The following is a 17494-nucleotide window of genomic DNA, read 5'->3' on the forward strand; positions in this document are numbered from 1 at the left end:
TATCATTCGTAACACTCCAGAACACAGAACCGCCAGCAGCTCCTCTAGGATGCCCCGCTAGGTCCCACCTCCAGGCCTCTGCTCCTGCTGCTCCCTCGTCCTGTGACCCTCTTCCTTCAGCCCCACTTAGCTGTCACCTCCCCTCATGCATGCACTCAGTGAACACACACTGAGGCCCCTCATGCCAGCCGGCACTGAAAGTGAGGAACACGGCAGAAAGAGAAGTTAAAACCAGCACCTGTCCCCTAGAGCCCAGTCCAGGACAGAGGCACGAGCCCATGGATCCCTCAAGTCAACGTTAAATCACAGCTGTGATGAGACTGAAGAGGGCAGGGCCAGGGTTCTAGGTGGTGGGCCCCAGCCTAAGGGTTAGGGAATGCTTCCTGAAGGAGGGACGGCTCAGCTGAGACCTAAGGGATGAGTCAGGAGTTCAGCAGGTGAAGGCAAAAGCCAGAAGGATTGGTGTGAGATATCTGTCTCTTCCAGGAAGACCTCCCTGACCCCAGCCCGGGACAGTGCCTCCTGTGGGCTTCCCTATCACTGGACTCAGTGTCTGGATCCCACACCTGACCACCTGACTGTGAGCCCCGTGAGGGCAGGGCCAAGTCAGCCCTGGAGCACGGCAGTGTCCTCCGAGCCCAGCACAGAGGCTGACATAGACGGACACGAGGAGTTTGTTGGCTGAGACCATCAAGAGGGAGGAGCCAGAAGGCCGCCCCGTCCCCCAGAGGTGGCTCCACGTAGCCAGTGCTAGAGGCCCTATGGGCACTCAGTGGCCTCTACGGTCCTGCGTCCACGACAGGGCTCGGCAGGGAAAGGAGCATGAGGAAGAGAAGGATCCCTCAGAACTTCTAGGGGAACAAAGCACGGGCCCTCCAGGGCCTCCCGCTGGGCCCCGCTTCCCAGTCCTACCTGTGCTGAGCGCCTCCTTCATCTTCACGGCACAGAAGGGCTGGCTGGCCTCATCGGCGGTCTGCAAGGAGCCCAGCTCATAGGAGGTGAAGGCAATGCGCAGGAATGGCGCCATGTTGGGGCCTGCAGTGGGGCTGCAGACACAGAAAGGGTGAGGCTGGGTGGCGTGGGACAGCCCTGGGGGGGGAGCTCTCACCACACTGAGTCTGGCCCCCATGGTGTGCTGACAAGACACTCCTGTTGCCACTGGGAAACCTGAGAAGTTTTCTAGAAGTCTGGATTTGTGGTAAGTCTGGTAAGACTGCTGGCTGTGACATGCAGCCCACTGGCAGGAGCTGGCTGGCACTGTCCCCTTTGTTGAGTACCTGCCAGTCTACTCCAGGCCAGGAGCCCCCTTCTCACTCCTCTCCAAAACCCGTCTGGGCCCTAGAGGCGTGTGAGTCTGTGACCCCGAGTCATTTATGTGGGGGGTCATTTAAGGCCTCCTTTACTCCCCCACTGCTGCGGGCCTACCACGGGCCAGGTACCTAGCACGTGCCGGCCAAGACGGGCAGGACGGTACCCCCACCTCCCTGCACCCTCCTCCTCGCAGCCCTTCTGGGTTTCAAAGCTGGCTCATAATGACTTAGGCAGACCGACAGGGCGAAGATGACCAGCCCCACTTTTCAGAAGGAGAACCTGAAAGCCCGAGGCTGAGCCAGAAGCGAAAGCCGAGATGCCACTCACCAAGCACCCACTCCGCTCAGGGAGCAGGGCAGTGGCAGGGCCCAGCCGCATCCCTCACCTTCTGAACCTGAGCCCTCGGGGGCGGGTGCCGCTCACCCCAGAGGTTGCCTGCACTTTCAAACTAATTTTTTCCACACATAAGACTATTTTAATGTTGAACACACACTGACTTTGTGTTTTAGACCATACGGGTCAGCCCCGCATTCCCCCATTTCTTGCCGTTCCTCAGCTCAAGGCTCACGAGAGGAGGTGACCCTGAGGGTCTTTCGGGCTGTCACTCCTGGAGAATGGTCGCAAGCGCACTGCCTTGGGCCGCACACACAGGGATGCTCCGTAAGTGTGGTGGGAAGACCACTCGCTCACGCTCACGCACGCAGGGATGTGCTCGCTCCTTCCCAAACAGCAGGCAGCACGGCGGCGGTCACACACACGCACCCCCAGCCCCACGCACATACACGTGCATGTGCAGCTCGTGGCCCCCCCAGCTCCTCCACCAGGCAGCCGGCTCTGCTGTTCCCAGTCCAGATGAGCTCACAGGAAACACTGACCTCAGCCTGCAGCCCAGCCCAGAGGCCCCAGCAGCCCTCTGTGGCCAGCAGCCAGAGGACAGGGGAGGGGCCGGGCGAGGCAGACCCCACCGTGACTCCTGCCCAGGCCTGGCTCTGCTGCAGAGGGAGCAAGAGTGGGCGTGGATGCTCACATCTGAGCCCAGGTCCCCAAGCCTTCAGCCGAAGACCAGCCAAGGCCAGCCACCATGACCTCCTGGCAGGCGGGGAGGAGGAGCCGCTGTGGGAGGTGGCCTGCCCCTCCCTCGGCTCAGCATGTGTGAGTGTGTGAGATGGTGTGTATGAAGCTGTGTGGGGGTGCGCCTGTGAGGACGTGTGAGTGGGTGGCACGTGGTGGGCACGGCGCTAACGTGGAAGACAAGAGCAGGCTGCATGGGCCTGGGGGGCTGGCTGTGTGTATGAGTCTGGGTGAGTGTCCCTAACTCTCAGGCCAAAAAGGACACTGTGCCCCTCTTGCCACCCTGCTGGGCCTGGGGCTCCAAGGTGTGGCACACCCAGGTGAGTTCTCCCTGCGGGATCCAGAATGATTGGCAGGGCCCCTGCACAACACACACTTGCCAAAGTCTGCATCCGCAGTCCCAGGGCCTGACCCCAGCAGACAAGGCTGGGTCTCATGCTTCCCAGCAGAATAACCTCGAGACCCAGGTGGGGCACTGATAGGTGCTCTGAGTGTCTCAGAGGATGAGGGCTGAGGGGGCAGGCAGGCAGGGAAAAAGGAGCAAAAGTCGTGCTGCAGGGGACCTGGGAGAGAGGGGGTCAGGGCAGCCCAGGCAGCAAAATGACCTGGTCACTTTCGGCAAGTGGTCAAGCTGCCTCCCCGTGGCCTCTCCCTGGGGCCCAATCCAGATGGCCCCAGGGCTCCATGACCTCTCCCATGTCTAGGTCGCCAGCAAGAGCTGTCTGTGAGGACCGCCCTGGGGCTACACGGAGGAGACGGAATCAGAGAAGCCCTGGGAATGGCAGGCAGAGTCCAGCCCCGCAGGCTGCCAGTCGGACCTGCCCTCCAGCTCTCGGCGATCAGAGCAGCTGCTGCTCAGCAGAAGCCACTGGAGGGAAACCACAACCACAGCAGCCCCAGCTCTGGCCCCAAACCCGCACAGCCAGGCCACACTGCCATGAGGAGGGGGACCCCTGGGTTCCGTGGGCTGCCCTGGGGCTACTTGGCAGTGACTCTCGGGTTAGGTCACCCAGCCCCAACTTCCTAGGCTAAAACTAGAGCGTGGGCCCTCCGCCCCACTGCACTACCCAGACATCAGGAGGGAGACAGACACCGTGAGCTGGCACCGTCTTCCAGCACCACGGGACCCTGGGACAGGTCTCGGGCCCTGCGCACCGAGTGCCCCCTGCACAGCGGAGCCAGCATTGCCATCTACCTCGAGCAGAGTCTGAACACTGGTGGGGGAACCAGGGAGTGAAGAAACAGCACAAAAGCAAGGTGTGCTTATTATTTATAGCCCCCATGCAAATAGGCCCAGGCCCACAGGCCCCAAAGGAAGGCCACTGGCTCAGCCTTGTGCTGCTCTGCAGGGCCACGGAGGTGGCGAGGGCAGACCGCCCTCCCCCCCCCAGGCCTCCACGGGGACCAGCTCCTTGGAGCCAGCTGAGGCCAGCCACCCCTTTCCCAGCCACCAGTGGGCTCTTGATCTCTACTCTCCTGCTTCTCCAGGCCGTAGCACAGGCAGCCCAACGAAGCAGGGAGCAGAGCACCAGACAGAGTCAGAGGACCTGGGGGTGAGTCTCAGCACTCCCACTTATAAGAAGGACCATCCTTCCCTGAGGCCAACACATACCAGATTCACCTCCTCACGGCATTAGCTCACTTCATCCCTGTGCTGGTTCTGGAAGTGGGTATTTTACTGATGAAGAAACAGGTTCAGAGAGGCTAAGTGACTTGCCCAAGGTCACACAGCCAATAAGTGGTAGGAGGATTTGAATCCAGGCCTGCCTGACATTGCAGCCAATGTTCTTTCCAGTATGCTGTATCAGGAAGAAATGATGAAGGGAAAGAGGGAGCAAAGGTAGAGACAGAGAAAACATGCCAGGAGCAACACACACAAACACACTGAGGACAGAGGAAGCAAGGAGAGAGGTAAGGGCACCAGGAGACCGGTGCCCTGTGCTCAACCAGAGTCTGTGAGTCTGTTCACCCGACCTGCTCTGGGCTGGTCCTAGGCCTGACCTTGAAGACCTCCCCCTCCTCTGTACAAGGGCGATGCTGACCCCTGAACTACTATGTTCCCTCCTGTCCCGGCCCCTTGGGCCAGCCTCTGCTGTACAAAACCTGGATAATGCTTGGCCATAGTAGATTCCAGTCCCAGAGCATGAGGGCCCACTGGCTCTGCTCCCCGCTCCCCGCCCAGACCAGCCACCCAGAGGTAAGGAAAGGCCATGCTGGGCCAGACCAGAGCAGGCAGGTCACCTCTTCCAGGGCAATGGAAACCTGTTCCCAGCCAGCTCCGGGCAGGTTGGACACGGTCAACCTTGAGGTGGCCAGGGTGACGGCGATGGTTGGAGCTCCCGGGGCGCAGAGGACAAGTGTGCGTGTTGAGCGAGTGTGTTCCAGCAAAGGGGGTGGAGTGGCAGACGTGGCCTGAGGGGTGTCATCAGGAACAGAAATGTATTTTCTAATCTTTCTACAGCACTCACATGTAACTTGTTTGATAATAGTTTTATTAAGGGTGAAAAATAAAACCCAACAAGTCAAAATGTATCTAAGAGATGTGCTTTTAAAGACTAACATGCCCATCTCCTCTTCATAGGGAGGGGGAACCAAGGGCAAGGTCCTGCGGTGAGAGTCCTCAGGCCCGCAGATCTGACCTGTTCCCCTCTACCCCAGCCCTTCCCTGGCACTGGATTCTGCCTCACAGGCCACAGAGGAGCAACGTGGGGCCCTGAGAAGAGAGACCTGGCCAGGCTCTTGGGGAGTGTGTGCAAATGTGGAGGGAGGCTCTCTCAGGAAGTCTGTCAGGGAAATAAGAGGGGGCAGGCTGAGGTCAAGCAAAGCAAGCGAGCCCGCAAAGCTGAGGCACTGCTGGGTCTGCTCTTCCCTGAACAGCCCCCTGGGGGCGGACGATGCCCCCCTCCCATGCAACCCTGTCTCACACATACCTGCCCCACCCTGGGGCCAGCCCCTGCCGTCCACCGTGGAAGGCACCGCCCGCGGCCAGTAAAGGCTAGCTGGTGATGGCAGCAAAGCGGAGCCAGGCTCTCCCAGGGACACAAACCCTGCCTGCGGGCAGAGTTCAAGGTGCAGCCGAGAAGGGCCTTGAAGGATGAATGAAGGAGGGAGGACGCATGAGGCCCAGGCCGTGGGAGGGAAGGAGAGTGAGAGGCGGTGGGATCAGTAGGACGGAGCAGGGCTGGCTCCGGCAGAGCGGCAACAGGGCAAGGGGGCCGGGCTTGACGGCGGGGGGGGCCTCCCCGGATGGCCTTTCCAGACGGAAGCAAGTCAAGGCGGCCACAGGGGTTTCACAACCCAGGAAATGGGCTCAGCAAGAAGAGCAGGAGGTGGGGGAAGGGAAGGGCTAGAAAGGCCCTTCTAATGCCCTTCCACCAGGGCCTGTGCCCCAGCCTCCATATGCCCAGCCCTGTCCTGGGAGGAGGACCAACCATGGTCTCAGGTCATGGCCAAGCAGGGGATGCTCCTGACACCTGCTCCTCCCCAGGACTAGCTCCGCACGTCCTCGCCATGCTCCTTCTTGCTCCTTCCCACATACCACACAGGCCAACCACTGCAGTGAACTCTTCTTCTTTTCCCCAGTGACCCCTCCCAGTTGCCACCACTCCTGGTCCCTCCCCAACTCGTGGAACCTCCTGGGTTCCCACCGCCCTTGGAGAAAGCCCAGACGTCAGTCTCACTCTGGCTGCTCTGTGAACTCCCGTCTCACTTTCAAGCCCCCTCTTTTGGCACATGCTATTCCCTTAGCCAGCATGCCCTCCGTAATCCTACATATCCTTCCTGACAGTTCTAAAGGCCAACCCTGGGGAACCGCTCCCCCTCCCCCAGGAAGCCCACTGCTCCCCCACCTCATGTACTCCCCCAACAAGGACTGTGCAGTTGCCTGGGAAGCTCGTGCTGACGATCTGGGTCTGTTCTCTGAGCATGGTCTCTGCCCCTGGCGCAGGCTTCTCAGCTGTGGCCACACCTCTGAACGTCCTCGGGACATTCAAAAATCCTGCTGCTGGGCTGGCCCAGCCCATTGGGATCCAGTGGGAATTGAAGGTGAGGCCTGGGCAGCACGAATGAAGCCTTTGCGATCGTGAAAGGAGAGGCGACACCCTGAAAACCAATGAGGAATGAGGGCCCTCTTCCCAGGAAAACACGCGGTGGTGGGGACATAACTCCGTGCACGATGGGTTGGGGGCCGTAAGTCCCGAAGGCCCAGCCCAGCCCTCCTCGGGCCCCGCCGGCAGGCACCCCAGTGACAGGACACACCAGGCCATGGAACTCACAGCTTAGTGGGGGACAGTCACATAAATATGTCATCAGAGGGTGATATGACCGCTGCTCAAGCAGTTAGTGCAAGGAAGGGAGTGAGGGGAGCTGGGGTGCAGTGGGGATCAGGACAGGCTTCAGGGAGCGAGGGGAGCTGGGGTGCAGTGGGGATCAGGACAGGCTTCAGGGAGTGAGGGGAGCTGGGGTGCAGTGGGGATCAGGACAGGCTTCAGTCTGACAGATGTGCAGGGGTATAGCTGGCCCACCCGGCCAGAGGGGTTGGAAGAGTCTGAGGGGCAGGGCTTGGGACCCTAGGTCCCAAGGGCTCACACTTCCTCCTGCCAGCACATGGGAGGGGGAGGGGTGAGGACAGGGGCATAGTCCACACCAGGCCCAGGCCTTGAGTCACTCAGCTAGTCCTAGGATTGGGGAAGCCCTGGGCTCAGTCGCAGGGAGGGCTCCAGGTACCCCCGAGGGAGGAACAAAGGCCCCTTCATGGCAGGACTGAGGACAAGGGGGCCTCTGTGAGGAGCTGGGCTGGGGGTACATCGGGGCCTCTCCCAGAATAACCACACATGTGTGCACACACGGGCACACCCACTAACCCAAACACACAGTCACACACGGGGAACCCTGCTGGCAGCTGGACACGCACACGCAAGGTGGTAACCACAGGCACATACCCATTCCTACAATGACTCAGTGACACAGGCTAAGACACACTGCCCCCCCCATGCTCTCACATGTTGACAGACACCCAGGCCCACGCGGGCCACACAGGCCACTGACACCCTCACGCAGTCCCCAGCACAGAGAGATCGGCTGCACACGCACGCCGCGAGCGCAAGGTACACACGGGCAGAAAGGCTCCAGGCCGACGCGGGCATAAACGCACGAGCCTGGAAGGACCCACACACATCTGATAGGGGCTGGCACCAGGGAAGTCCAAATGGAGCTTTTTCTAGCACAGTCCCTGGGGATAACGGCTAAGGAGGGAAGGGCAGCCGGGTGTCGGGCAGGCTTGGCCTCCCCACTGAGGGAGGCAGAGAGAGTCCCTCCTGGCTCAGAGCAAAGTCCAAAGTGCACACGGGAAGGCGTGGGCCGGTCAGGCGCATAGCAGGGCAGGCCTCCCCACCCACCTGTCTGAGAGGATGGCGGAGGCCGGGGACAAGGCTAGGGGTCACAGGTGGTAGTCACAGGCCGGGCGTGCAGGAGGAGGGGAGGGGGTACACCTGTTGCGGGTAGGACAGCCATGCCAGGCGCCCCACACATGACCTCCACTGAGCTCCAGACTCACTGGGCAGAACCTAACAGAGATGGAGTAATTCACCCAAAACCACAGAGCCGATGGGGCAGCCCCAGGGGGAGGCAGAAAGGGACCCTCCAGTTCTAAACCTGGAACTGGCCAGCTGGCCTCCTGTGGGGTGAGGGCATGGGGTGTGTGCTCGGGTGTGGGAATGGCCCCTCTGCCAGCCTCCACAGAGGGGGCCCCAAGTGCACTCCTCCACCCTGTCCCTCTGCACCCTGGTTCTCCCCATAGCGGACATTAATCTTTGCTTAGGAAAAGGTGAGACGGCCACCAAAGGCTTCTGCCGTCCGTCCCCACAAGGTGAGTAGGGCCCAGATCACACCTCCCCACTCTAGGGACCGAGAGAAGCCGGCAGAGAGGCAGGGCCATGGTGTGCCATCCCACGGCAGCCAGTGAACGCGGGAACTTAGGAGTGGGGGCCTGGGTGCAGGTTGGACAGGTCTAGTTCGGGCCTGGGTTGCCCTCGGTGCCCTGCGAGCTTGGCCAAGGTGCTGAGGCACCATTCTCTCTAAAAGAGAATGATCTTGCCCTGCCCAGGAGATTGCGCTGAGTGCGAGACCATCGTCCTTACCACCACCGCCATCCTCACACCTGGCCCTCTCCCCACCCGCCCCACTGCCCATTTCCAGTCATCCTGTCACCGTAGGTACCCCCCAAACTTCCTTGCATCAGTAAAGGGGCTCCCTCAAGCCTCCCACCCCTGCAGTGCCCTGCTCTAGACTCTGCTGCTTTGGGAGCAGACCAGGCTAGGCAAAGGCAGCTCGAGACCCCCGGCTGACCCTGCGCTGGCTGCTGTCTCTCTCAGGGCCTCAGTCTTCCTGTCTTAATGACTGAGACCCCAAAGCTTTCTCCAGCCCTGATACTGGAAGCCCCTGCAATCCTCCTATCTCCCCCCACCCCCGCCTGGCCCCTGCTCCTAGCCTCTGCAGCCCACACCACGCACACATCTGACCCAGCCGCTGCACTGTGCCTGTTTACCCAACAAGCCAGTGACATGATCCAAAGCTTCCGGGGCTGTTGTGAAAACAGTGGCTCAGCCACCACAAGCCTGCCCTCCTGGACACCTTGGCAGGGACCTTCGAGGGACAGCCATCCCAGCCCAGTACCCAGGGCCTCTCGAACTTCCCCACCAAAGACCCACCAAACCCCATCCTCCCCAGCCCAGGCTTGCCTGCTACCTGCTGACTCTCAGGTCTCTGCTTTCGGCCCAGGCCCCCCGAACTCCAGGCCTGCCTGTGGGCCCACCTGCCTCCCCAGCCTCATCACGCTGTAGAGGTACTCAGACACATGTGCAGCAGGCCTCCTGGTGCTCCCCAAGCAAATGTCCCCTCACCTAGCAGGGCCAGAGGCTGTGGAGGTGGGGGGAGGACGAACCACCATCGCTCTCAGTTCTGGCCTGCACTCTACCCTGAAGTTGTCGCTTCTCTCCACCACTGTCCCCAGCCTGGCACCATCACCTTCCCCAGGCTCTATACCTGCCTGCTTTCTATCCTCTGCCCCAGTGGCTAAAGCAGATCTCGTCACTCCCTTTCCAATAAGCCCAGATGCCTCTCCTGGGCCTGACCCACCCAACCTGCTCCCATTACCTCCCTGACCTTCTCCGCCACTGCCCTCCCCTCGCTCCTCTGCCCTGGCCACAGTGACCCCTTTCAGTTCCCTGAGCTGCCAGGTTCCTTCCTGCTTCGGAGCCTCTGCACTTGCTGTTCTATCTTCCTGCCCCCTCCGCTGAAAGACAGGCTGGCTCCTGAGCCTTCGGGTCTCAGATGGAAACTCCCTGACCTGCCCATTGCACAGATGAGGCCACAGAGGCTCAAAGCAGTCCAGTCGCCGGCTCCAGAGTACACAGCCAGTAAATATCAAGTAAATATCAACCCAGGTCTGTCTGATGCCTGCAGAGGTCTTGCTCCTAACCTTCCAGCACACCCTCACTCACACTCCTAGCCCAGGCCCCTGCCGGTCCTCCCTCCCTCCAGTCTCCTGGCCCTCGTCTACTCTACCACCATCAATACCACACCAACACCCGAGGCCCCTAGCCTCTTGGCCCTGGAGAGCAAAGGGCCCCTCCTCCCTGGGCTGACCCTCTGCATGTCCCTAGGAAGGCAGGTCCCTGCCACCAGCTGCCAGGTGTCCAGGATGTACATAGGCATATGTGTGCAGGGGGAATTTCTAGCCCCAGATATCCACCCCCTTCCCAGTTGACAGGTGGACTCCAGGGGTCCAAAGGGTAGGCAGGCTGGCAGGAGGGCTCACCATCCACCCCTCATCGCCAGCCTCTCCGGCTTCTCCAAGCCCAGCGTCTGCAGGAAACCATAGTGAGGGAAGGGGCCCAGGGGAGACCTGAGGGGGCAGCAGGCAGCTGCCTTTCTCTTCCCTGCATCCATTTGTCATGAGATCTATTTTTCTCCCTTTGAAAGGGAGTGAGGGGGCTGGGCTGCTGAGTGGGCACGCAGCTGCTCCACCCCGGAGCTCCTCTCCTCAGAGGACAGGGAACGAACACTCCCCACACTCCCCGCCTGCAGGACTGCCACTGGGAGGCGGACGCGAGGGCGAGTGAGGGAGCCTGAGACCCGGCTTTTTAGCCGGGCTGTGCGGCCACCTGGCCCTGTGACACTGGGCGGGTGTCCAGGCCTTCAGACAATAACAACCCCATCATCAAGACCACTTGCTGTTTTGGGGGACAGTTACCACAAACCAAGCGCTAAGTGCTTTACATAACTACAGTTTCTACTCTTGCAACACTAGTAAAGTGCCCGGCACGATGCGAGCTGCTTTGCATACATTGTCTGTAGTTTCCAGCACCAGCCCATGAAGATGGATGCTGTCATTGTCTCATCTGTCAGAGAAGAAAACTGAGGCACCCGGCACCAGAGCCACTTGCCCAGGTTCATTCATACAGCTGCTCCGAGCTGCCTAATCGCAGAGATGCCAGTTCACCCAGGGCGGCGGTGCCTGCCAGAGCCAGTGCTCGCAGCCTCAGGGTAGCGCTCAGAGGGAACGAGGAGGCGGGGTTCTGGGGGCTACAGGGGACTTCGTGGCCTCAGCCCCCAACCCCTCTCCTTGGGCCTCCGTCAAGGCCTTGTCAGCCTTGGCAGTGGGAAGCGTGGTCAGTCAGCCTAACCCACTGGCCAGGCGCTGTCCCCTCAGAGGCAAGGCCCGGGGCGGGGCAGGCCACAGACAGAGGGCTGGTCAGTCCCACTCTGAAACCACTTCCTGGGCAGCCCAGGGGAAGTGAGCCTCCGGAAACACCTCGGATGGACAGGCCTCTCCCTGGGCCCAGGCCTTAGAAAATGCACACAGCACCCTGGGAAAAGTACCCTGCTTGCCTCCCAGTTGCCAGAGCCCAGCAACTCCACTTCCACCAGGCATGGATGCTACGGGGGATAGAGGGGCTGCCTGGACCCCATCCACCTGCGAGCACCTTGGCCCCACGACCACAGGCAGCCCACTTCCTCCTCTGTGGCAGCAGCCACAAACTGGTGTCGGCACAGCTCACATGGTCCCTCCCCCACATCCCCACCTCCCCCACACCGAGTCCCGGTCAGCCTGGGGTCTGGCCCAGGTGAGCAGAATGGCTGGTCAATGTCTGGGCAGAGCCCACCTCCCAGTGTGGCCCAGCCCCCTGGAGCACCTGTGGTCACAGCCACACCTCAAACCTCACCCTCAATGCCAGACGCAGGCTGGGTTGTGACCCTCACCGAGGACCCCCCGCCCCATCCCGACCCAGAATGGGCAGTATGGTGTGTGTGGGCAGGCTTCTGTGTACAAGGATGACTGGGTGAGCATCTGTGTGCGTGTTTGAGCGTGCCTGTGGGTGAGTGCATGTGAAAAGCTGTGGACGTGTGTGTGCATGTGCGGTGTGTGTGGGCACTCGAGGCTTTGCGGGCACGGGTGCCGAGCGCAGCTCAGTTTCTATGGCCTTGTGTGAGCATACCTAGGTCTGCGCCGGCTAGGTAACGTTTGAGCTTTGAAAGTGGCCTGGATCCAAGACTAACTGGTTGAACTTCTTAGGGAATGAGGCTCAGTGCTGGGAGAGGGTGGCCCCCTGACCTCAGGGAGCAGAGGCCCCCAGCCAGCCAAGGACATGTTACCTCCTGCCCTCTAGGCTTGGTGGTAAGTTGAATAAACAGCAGACCCGGTGACGACCCTGCCCTTGTTCAGCCCCCACTCCCATCCCAGGAGCCAGAACCCTGACCTCCTGCTCCCCCTCCGCACAGACTTAAGCTCTGACAGCCCAGCCCCCACTGGTCCATTCACTCCCCTCCCCAAACCTGTAGGTGCCCAACAGCCAGTAGGGAGGGGAGTGGGGGCTGATCAGGGAGGCCTCCTGGAGGAAAGACCACCTTGGCCACCCCTCCCCACTGTCACTCCCTAGGTTCCAGGTGCCCTCAGCAACACCATCACACCTCCAGAATCTTGTCCACTGGACTTTGGACACTCAATGGGTAACTCACAGGGCTGTTTTCACTGCCATGGGGGCTGAAGGAGGCAAGTCTGGTCCCAAAGGAAGGAATCTCTAGTTTTATAAGGGGCCTGAGAGAGTGCAGCCTTCCCTGGTATTCCAACTCACCCAGAATCTGGGGGTTGGGGAGGGGGATTTTTGAGTGTCTCCTCCGCCCCAGAGAGGCTGGGGAAATGAGGGAACTGGGGTGCGGAAGAGAGTGCAGGAGACCTCTTTCCATTCTCAGCTTGATGTCCAGCCCACCTTAGGGCCCAGGGCAAACGTGAGGTCCCCTTTGTGACGATGATGAAGACAGCCTGAGGCTGAGCCACGGGGCCACGGAAAAGCTGATCCATCCATCCTCAACCCTTGGCACATACACCACCTTCTAACTGACCAGCAAAGTGGCACCACTCTTCACCCCCAACCTGCTGGCCGGTCCAGGCCTCTGAGCTTCAAGGCAGGGAGCCCTCATAGGCCAAGAGAACTGCTGCCCCCTCCGGGCACCCAGGCCCTACACCCAGCCCAGGGACTTTGTGGGACACCCCCCCAATGCAGCCCCTCACCCCTCCACCCCCCGCAGAAGGGGAGGAGCCCAAAGAGGAGGAGGGCCACCCCATGCACACGGTCCATATATGTCCATCTGCCTAGGGGATCTGGTCTTACCTAGGGCTCCTGGCTCCCCCTTGCCCTCAGTCCTGGCTCCTGCTGCAGCCACCACCACACGGCCACCACCAGAAGGCCTGCCGCCCTCACCTGGGCCAGCTCCAGGCAGACCTGCAGGAACGAGAGAAAGCAGCTGAGTCGGGAGGCACAGCCAAACAGGCTCTCCCCATCAGTCAGCCTGGTCTGGCTCGGAGACCTCGGCCTCTTCGGACTGGGCTTTCCCTTCTGTGAAATGGGGTGCTTGGCCCAACTCTTCCAAGGTACCAGCTACGTGTCCTCTCCACGCTAGGGGTTGGATTACTGGGTCTCAGCCCTCGGAGCATTTCCAGACTATAGACGCCGCAAGAAAGCTCTTCCTAATCTTCCTGTCTGCAAGAGGTCGCCCTGTGACTTAGGAGACCTGGTGGCAGTGGAGGCCACTGCTTTGTGGTCTGGGGCAATTTCTCTGAGCCTCTGTTTGTCTTATCTTTAAAATGAGGAGACTACATCTCCCCGGGTAGTTCTGAGGCCCCAGTGACATGGCCTGACGGTTCCTGTCCCGGACTCACACTGGGAGGACCGTATGAATAGTGACACCTTCTTATTCCTTGTTTAGCACCTTCTAGTCCAGGTGATTCTCCTATTAATTGTGGGCCCATTATACAGCTGAAAACACTGAGGCCCAGAGAGATCCTAGAAGGAAGGAATGGCAAAGGCAGCAAGGTATCCCGGGGCTCCTGGCTGAAGACCTGAGCACTTTTGCTGCAGGCCAGGCCAGGCCTCCACAAAAGATTCCCCTCCCCAGATGGGAGCGCCTCCTCCAGCTGAAGACCCCCATCACCACTCCCTGGGGAATGAGGCACCCTCAGGCTTGTCTGTACTTTATGCTTAATTTTAATTTAAGTTCCAATTAGCTGTGGCAGCTAAACGGTGTCAGCGCCCCGCAGCCAAGCTCCAAATCACCCCCCAGCCCTATCTCCCCCATCAGTGCTGCTGAGACTGGGCAGGCGTCAAGTGGGCTAAACAGGGTTCACGGGGTCTCTGCCAGCCGTCTGCCTTCCTGCAAGCAGTCCGGTCAAGGGCATGGGACAGGCAACAGACACATCACAGACAGGAAACTGGGTTGGGGACTATCTGGGCTTTTATTAGCCCAGCTCCCAGGAGAATGGGGACCATACAGTTGGGGGCGGGAGTGAGTGGTCACCCAGTAAGACAGCATGTGCTAGGCTCTGCCTGCGGGCCAAGCCTGCGCTCCAGGCCCACTGACATAGGACCTTGAGTCCTCACGGCAACTTTTTCTATTCTGCAGATAAGGGGACTCAGCCTTAGAGAAGCCTAGCTCCAGTCCCTTGCCCGTAAGAGGCACAGAGAGCGTTTGAGCCTACGTCTTTCCTGGGTCCAGAGCCCTGGGTCTTGGTCACAGCACTGCAAACCCAAAGACTTGCCCTCGGGTATCCCCCAACTTGGGGGAGCCTTCCCCAGCCTCCCCAGGAACCGGGGCTGGGCTTGAAGTGCTGCGAGCACATCAACATGCTCACGCGCACCGGGGCTCTGCCCTTCCCTCCCAGCACTGTCACCCCGGGGCGCAGGTGCCGCGCTCTCGGTTCCCCACAATCACAGGGACTCCCTAACACACCGACTGGCAGTTTCATACAGTCAGACTGTAAGTCTCCCACCAGTCATACACTCACCCCTGCCACCCTCATCCCAGCCACAGTTCCGGAACACACCAGATCCCTTATACCACCCTACAGCCAGCTACAGCTGTCCAAACACCTCGACATCGTGTGCACACAAGGGTACGTACACACACACACACACACACACACACACACACAGAGCTGCCCTCTACCGGCCTGTCCTCCACACCCCAACTCAGTCCATAGCAGGAACGAGGAAACTCAAGGGACCCGTCCCTCCCTCAGTGACCAGGTCAGCCTGGTCACAGCAGCAGCATGGCAGCGGGAGTGGATGAACAAGTGGGTGTGCGTACACACCCACACTCATACAAACACACACACGAGCCTGGGGGGTGCCACTCTAACACCACTGGCTCCCAAAATTAACAGCTCAAATGTATATGGCCAGCGGGTCACCAAGGCACAAACCAGTGTGCAACATAGGACCCTCCAGACACACAAGGGCCATACAGGCACACAGAGACACACACATACCAACACACCAAGACACAGTACACACATAGTTGCAAAACGCACACAGAGCCTCAGGACACCCAGACATATACACGCACACACAGGCAAGTCACATCATGTGGAAAAGGACCACAGACACAGTGACAAAGAACACACAGGGAGACACCGACACATAACATACCTAAATGCTCAGATACAGGCGACTCAGCACAAGGAGTCAAGTCCAACCATATAGGGTAGGGGCCAGAGAAGGGGATGCCTCCCACCCCACCAAATCCTTCTGACTAGGTGTAAGTGGACGGGCTCAGTCGGGTTCTTCTCCCAGATGAGGACAAATGGGAGTGTCAGAGAAGTGAGACAGTTCTGAGGGTGCCCACCTCCTGCCTCTTCACCCCGGCTCTCCTCTACTCCCTCCCCTCACCTGGCCAGGCCCCCACGCGGGGGTGGCGTCTGGATTGCGGAGGGGCCGGGACAGATGGGACCTGGACGGGGACTCCAGGGGAGGGGACTCAGAGGGGCGTAAGGGCGGGGCGGTAAGAGGGGGATGGTGGAGACTGGAGCCACGCCCAGCCCGGAGACAGATGGAGAGAGAAAGGCAGAGACACCCAGACTGAAAGAAGAGAGAGAGCAAGGAGGAGGCGCCGCGCGGGCTGGGCCCAGCAGGGACCCAGGGGCGGGCGACGAGGCCGGGCGGGCGGCCTGGCCTCCCCCCCCCCCCCAGTAGAAGAGGAGAGGCGGCGGGACCGGCAGGGGGCGACGAGTGTGGGCCGGGGGCGCGGCTCCGGGAGGACAGGATCCAGGGGGCGGCGGGAGGTGCGGTGGGGGTGGGGCACGCGGAGGGCTACGGACAGACAGATCGGGGCTAGAAAGACGCGGACGCGGGAACATAGAGGGGGTGGGGACAGATGGACCGACCGAGGGCCCCGGGGATTCGCGAGGGACCGGCGAACGCTCCGAGGGTCTAGGGCACACTGACGGGTAGAGGGGTCGGGAGCAGACCGACGAGAGGGCCACGACCCCTACAGCTGAACAGAGGGACAGACCGACGGACGGGGGACGGAGGCACCGGCGAGTCTCGGAGCGCGACGGGACTTTCGCTGGCCGCGGCTCAGTTTCTCAGTTTCGGAAACGGGAACCGGATCGGGGAGGGGGAAGGGAGGGTCGCCGCGTCCTAGGGACAGCCCGGATCCCACGTCGGGGCCCGGCCCTCACTCACCTCCCGCGCACGGCCAGGCGCCAGGGGTCGCGGCGGCTGGGGTCCAGCTCCCGGCGCGGTTCCCGCGCGCGCGCGTGGACAGGGGTCGGTGCGGGCCCGACCGGGACGGGCCCGTAGGCCGGTGAGTCCCGTCCGGGCCTCAGCGCGGCGGGCGGATGCCGGGGGTCGCTCCGGGGATCCCGGTGCCGCCGCCTCCCTCTCTCGAGCCGCTGCACACGGAAGTGCAAGGGGGCCGGGCGGCGCGACCTCACCCAGGTGCCGGCCCCGGCCCCGCCCCCGCCCAGGGCCCGCCTTCCCCAGGGCCAGCCCCCCGAAGGCCCCGCCCCCGCCGCCGCGAGGAGGGGGTCCGGGCCTCCGCCTCCCGGTGCGGGTCTTTCTCTGCCCTCCCCGGCACACGTCGGCCCCCGCCCGCCCTTAGCCCTTCAGAAGGAACCCCACTGGACGGAGGAGGACGCTGCGGCCCGCGGGAGGGGGGCGCTCTCCCCACCTCTCGCACACCGAAGCCGGGGAGGCGCCGGCGGGGCTTCCCCGGCTCCCCGCGCCCACGCCCGGGACTCCCCACCGGCCAGCTGGCCCGCCGCGCCCGGGCCTCGCTCTCTCGCTTCCTGTTGGCTGGAGTGCGGACGCGGCCGGGCCCGGTGCCCGCCGCCAGGCCGGCTGGTCCCGGCCCTGCTCCTGAGACGAGCTGGGAAGACTCCAGGGTGGGAGGCCCTTGCTGGTCCGTCGCTGCTGGTCCAGCGCTTCTAGGAGCAGCCCCTACCTCGATCCCCCAGTCTTCTGCTCTCCTGCCCCCACTTTCCAGAGCTCCCACCACCCCTAGTAGGCGCCTGAGCTTCCTTTCCATACTTGAAACTTGGTTGTCAGGCATAACTCAGTCATTCATTCACTCATTCATTCATTCACTAGGTATCCTCTGGGCCTAAAGTCTGGGGATGGAGAGGGACCCTGGGATCCCATGAACTTGCCCCAAAAGCTCAAAAAGGGAAAAGCCGATGGTGCCATACTCCAAAGAAATTTCATTTTTCCGGAGCAAAGAAGAGGGTTCCAGGTCCCAGGCCTTCTGGGAGAAGACCTTAGAAGGGATGGAGAGACAG

At 61.3% G+C, this 17494-nt stretch overlaps 1 protein-coding gene across 2 annotated transcripts in view; it reads right to left on the reverse strand.

Moving 5' to 3' along the window:
• PRKCD (protein kinase C delta) overlaps positions 1-16599 on the reverse strand; it is a 29158-nt gene extending 12559 nt beyond the window's left edge. The window contains exons 1-3 of one of the 2 annotated variants that reach the window (XM_040628687.1): positions 16401-16599; positions 13053-13163; positions 913-1046 (exon numbers count right to left, since the gene is read on the reverse strand). In XM_040628687.1, coding sequence (XP_040484621.1) covers positions 913-1027 — 115 coding nt within the window. In that variant the 5' untranslated portion in view covers positions 1028-1046; positions 13053-13163; positions 16401-16599. The remainder of the gene's footprint in view (positions 1-912; positions 1047-13052; positions 13164-16400) is intronic. The other variant, XM_040628686.1, reaches the window with a different exon arrangement.
• Positions 16600-17494: the final 895 nt, after the last annotated feature.

The sequence above is a fragment of the Ursus maritimus genome, unplaced genomic scaffold, assembly GCF_017311325.1.
Source record: "Ursus maritimus isolate PB19 unplaced genomic scaffold, ASM1731132v1 scaffold_14, whole genome shotgun sequence".
Classification (NCBI taxonomy): Eukaryota; Metazoa; Chordata; class Mammalia; order Carnivora; family Ursidae; genus Ursus; species Ursus maritimus.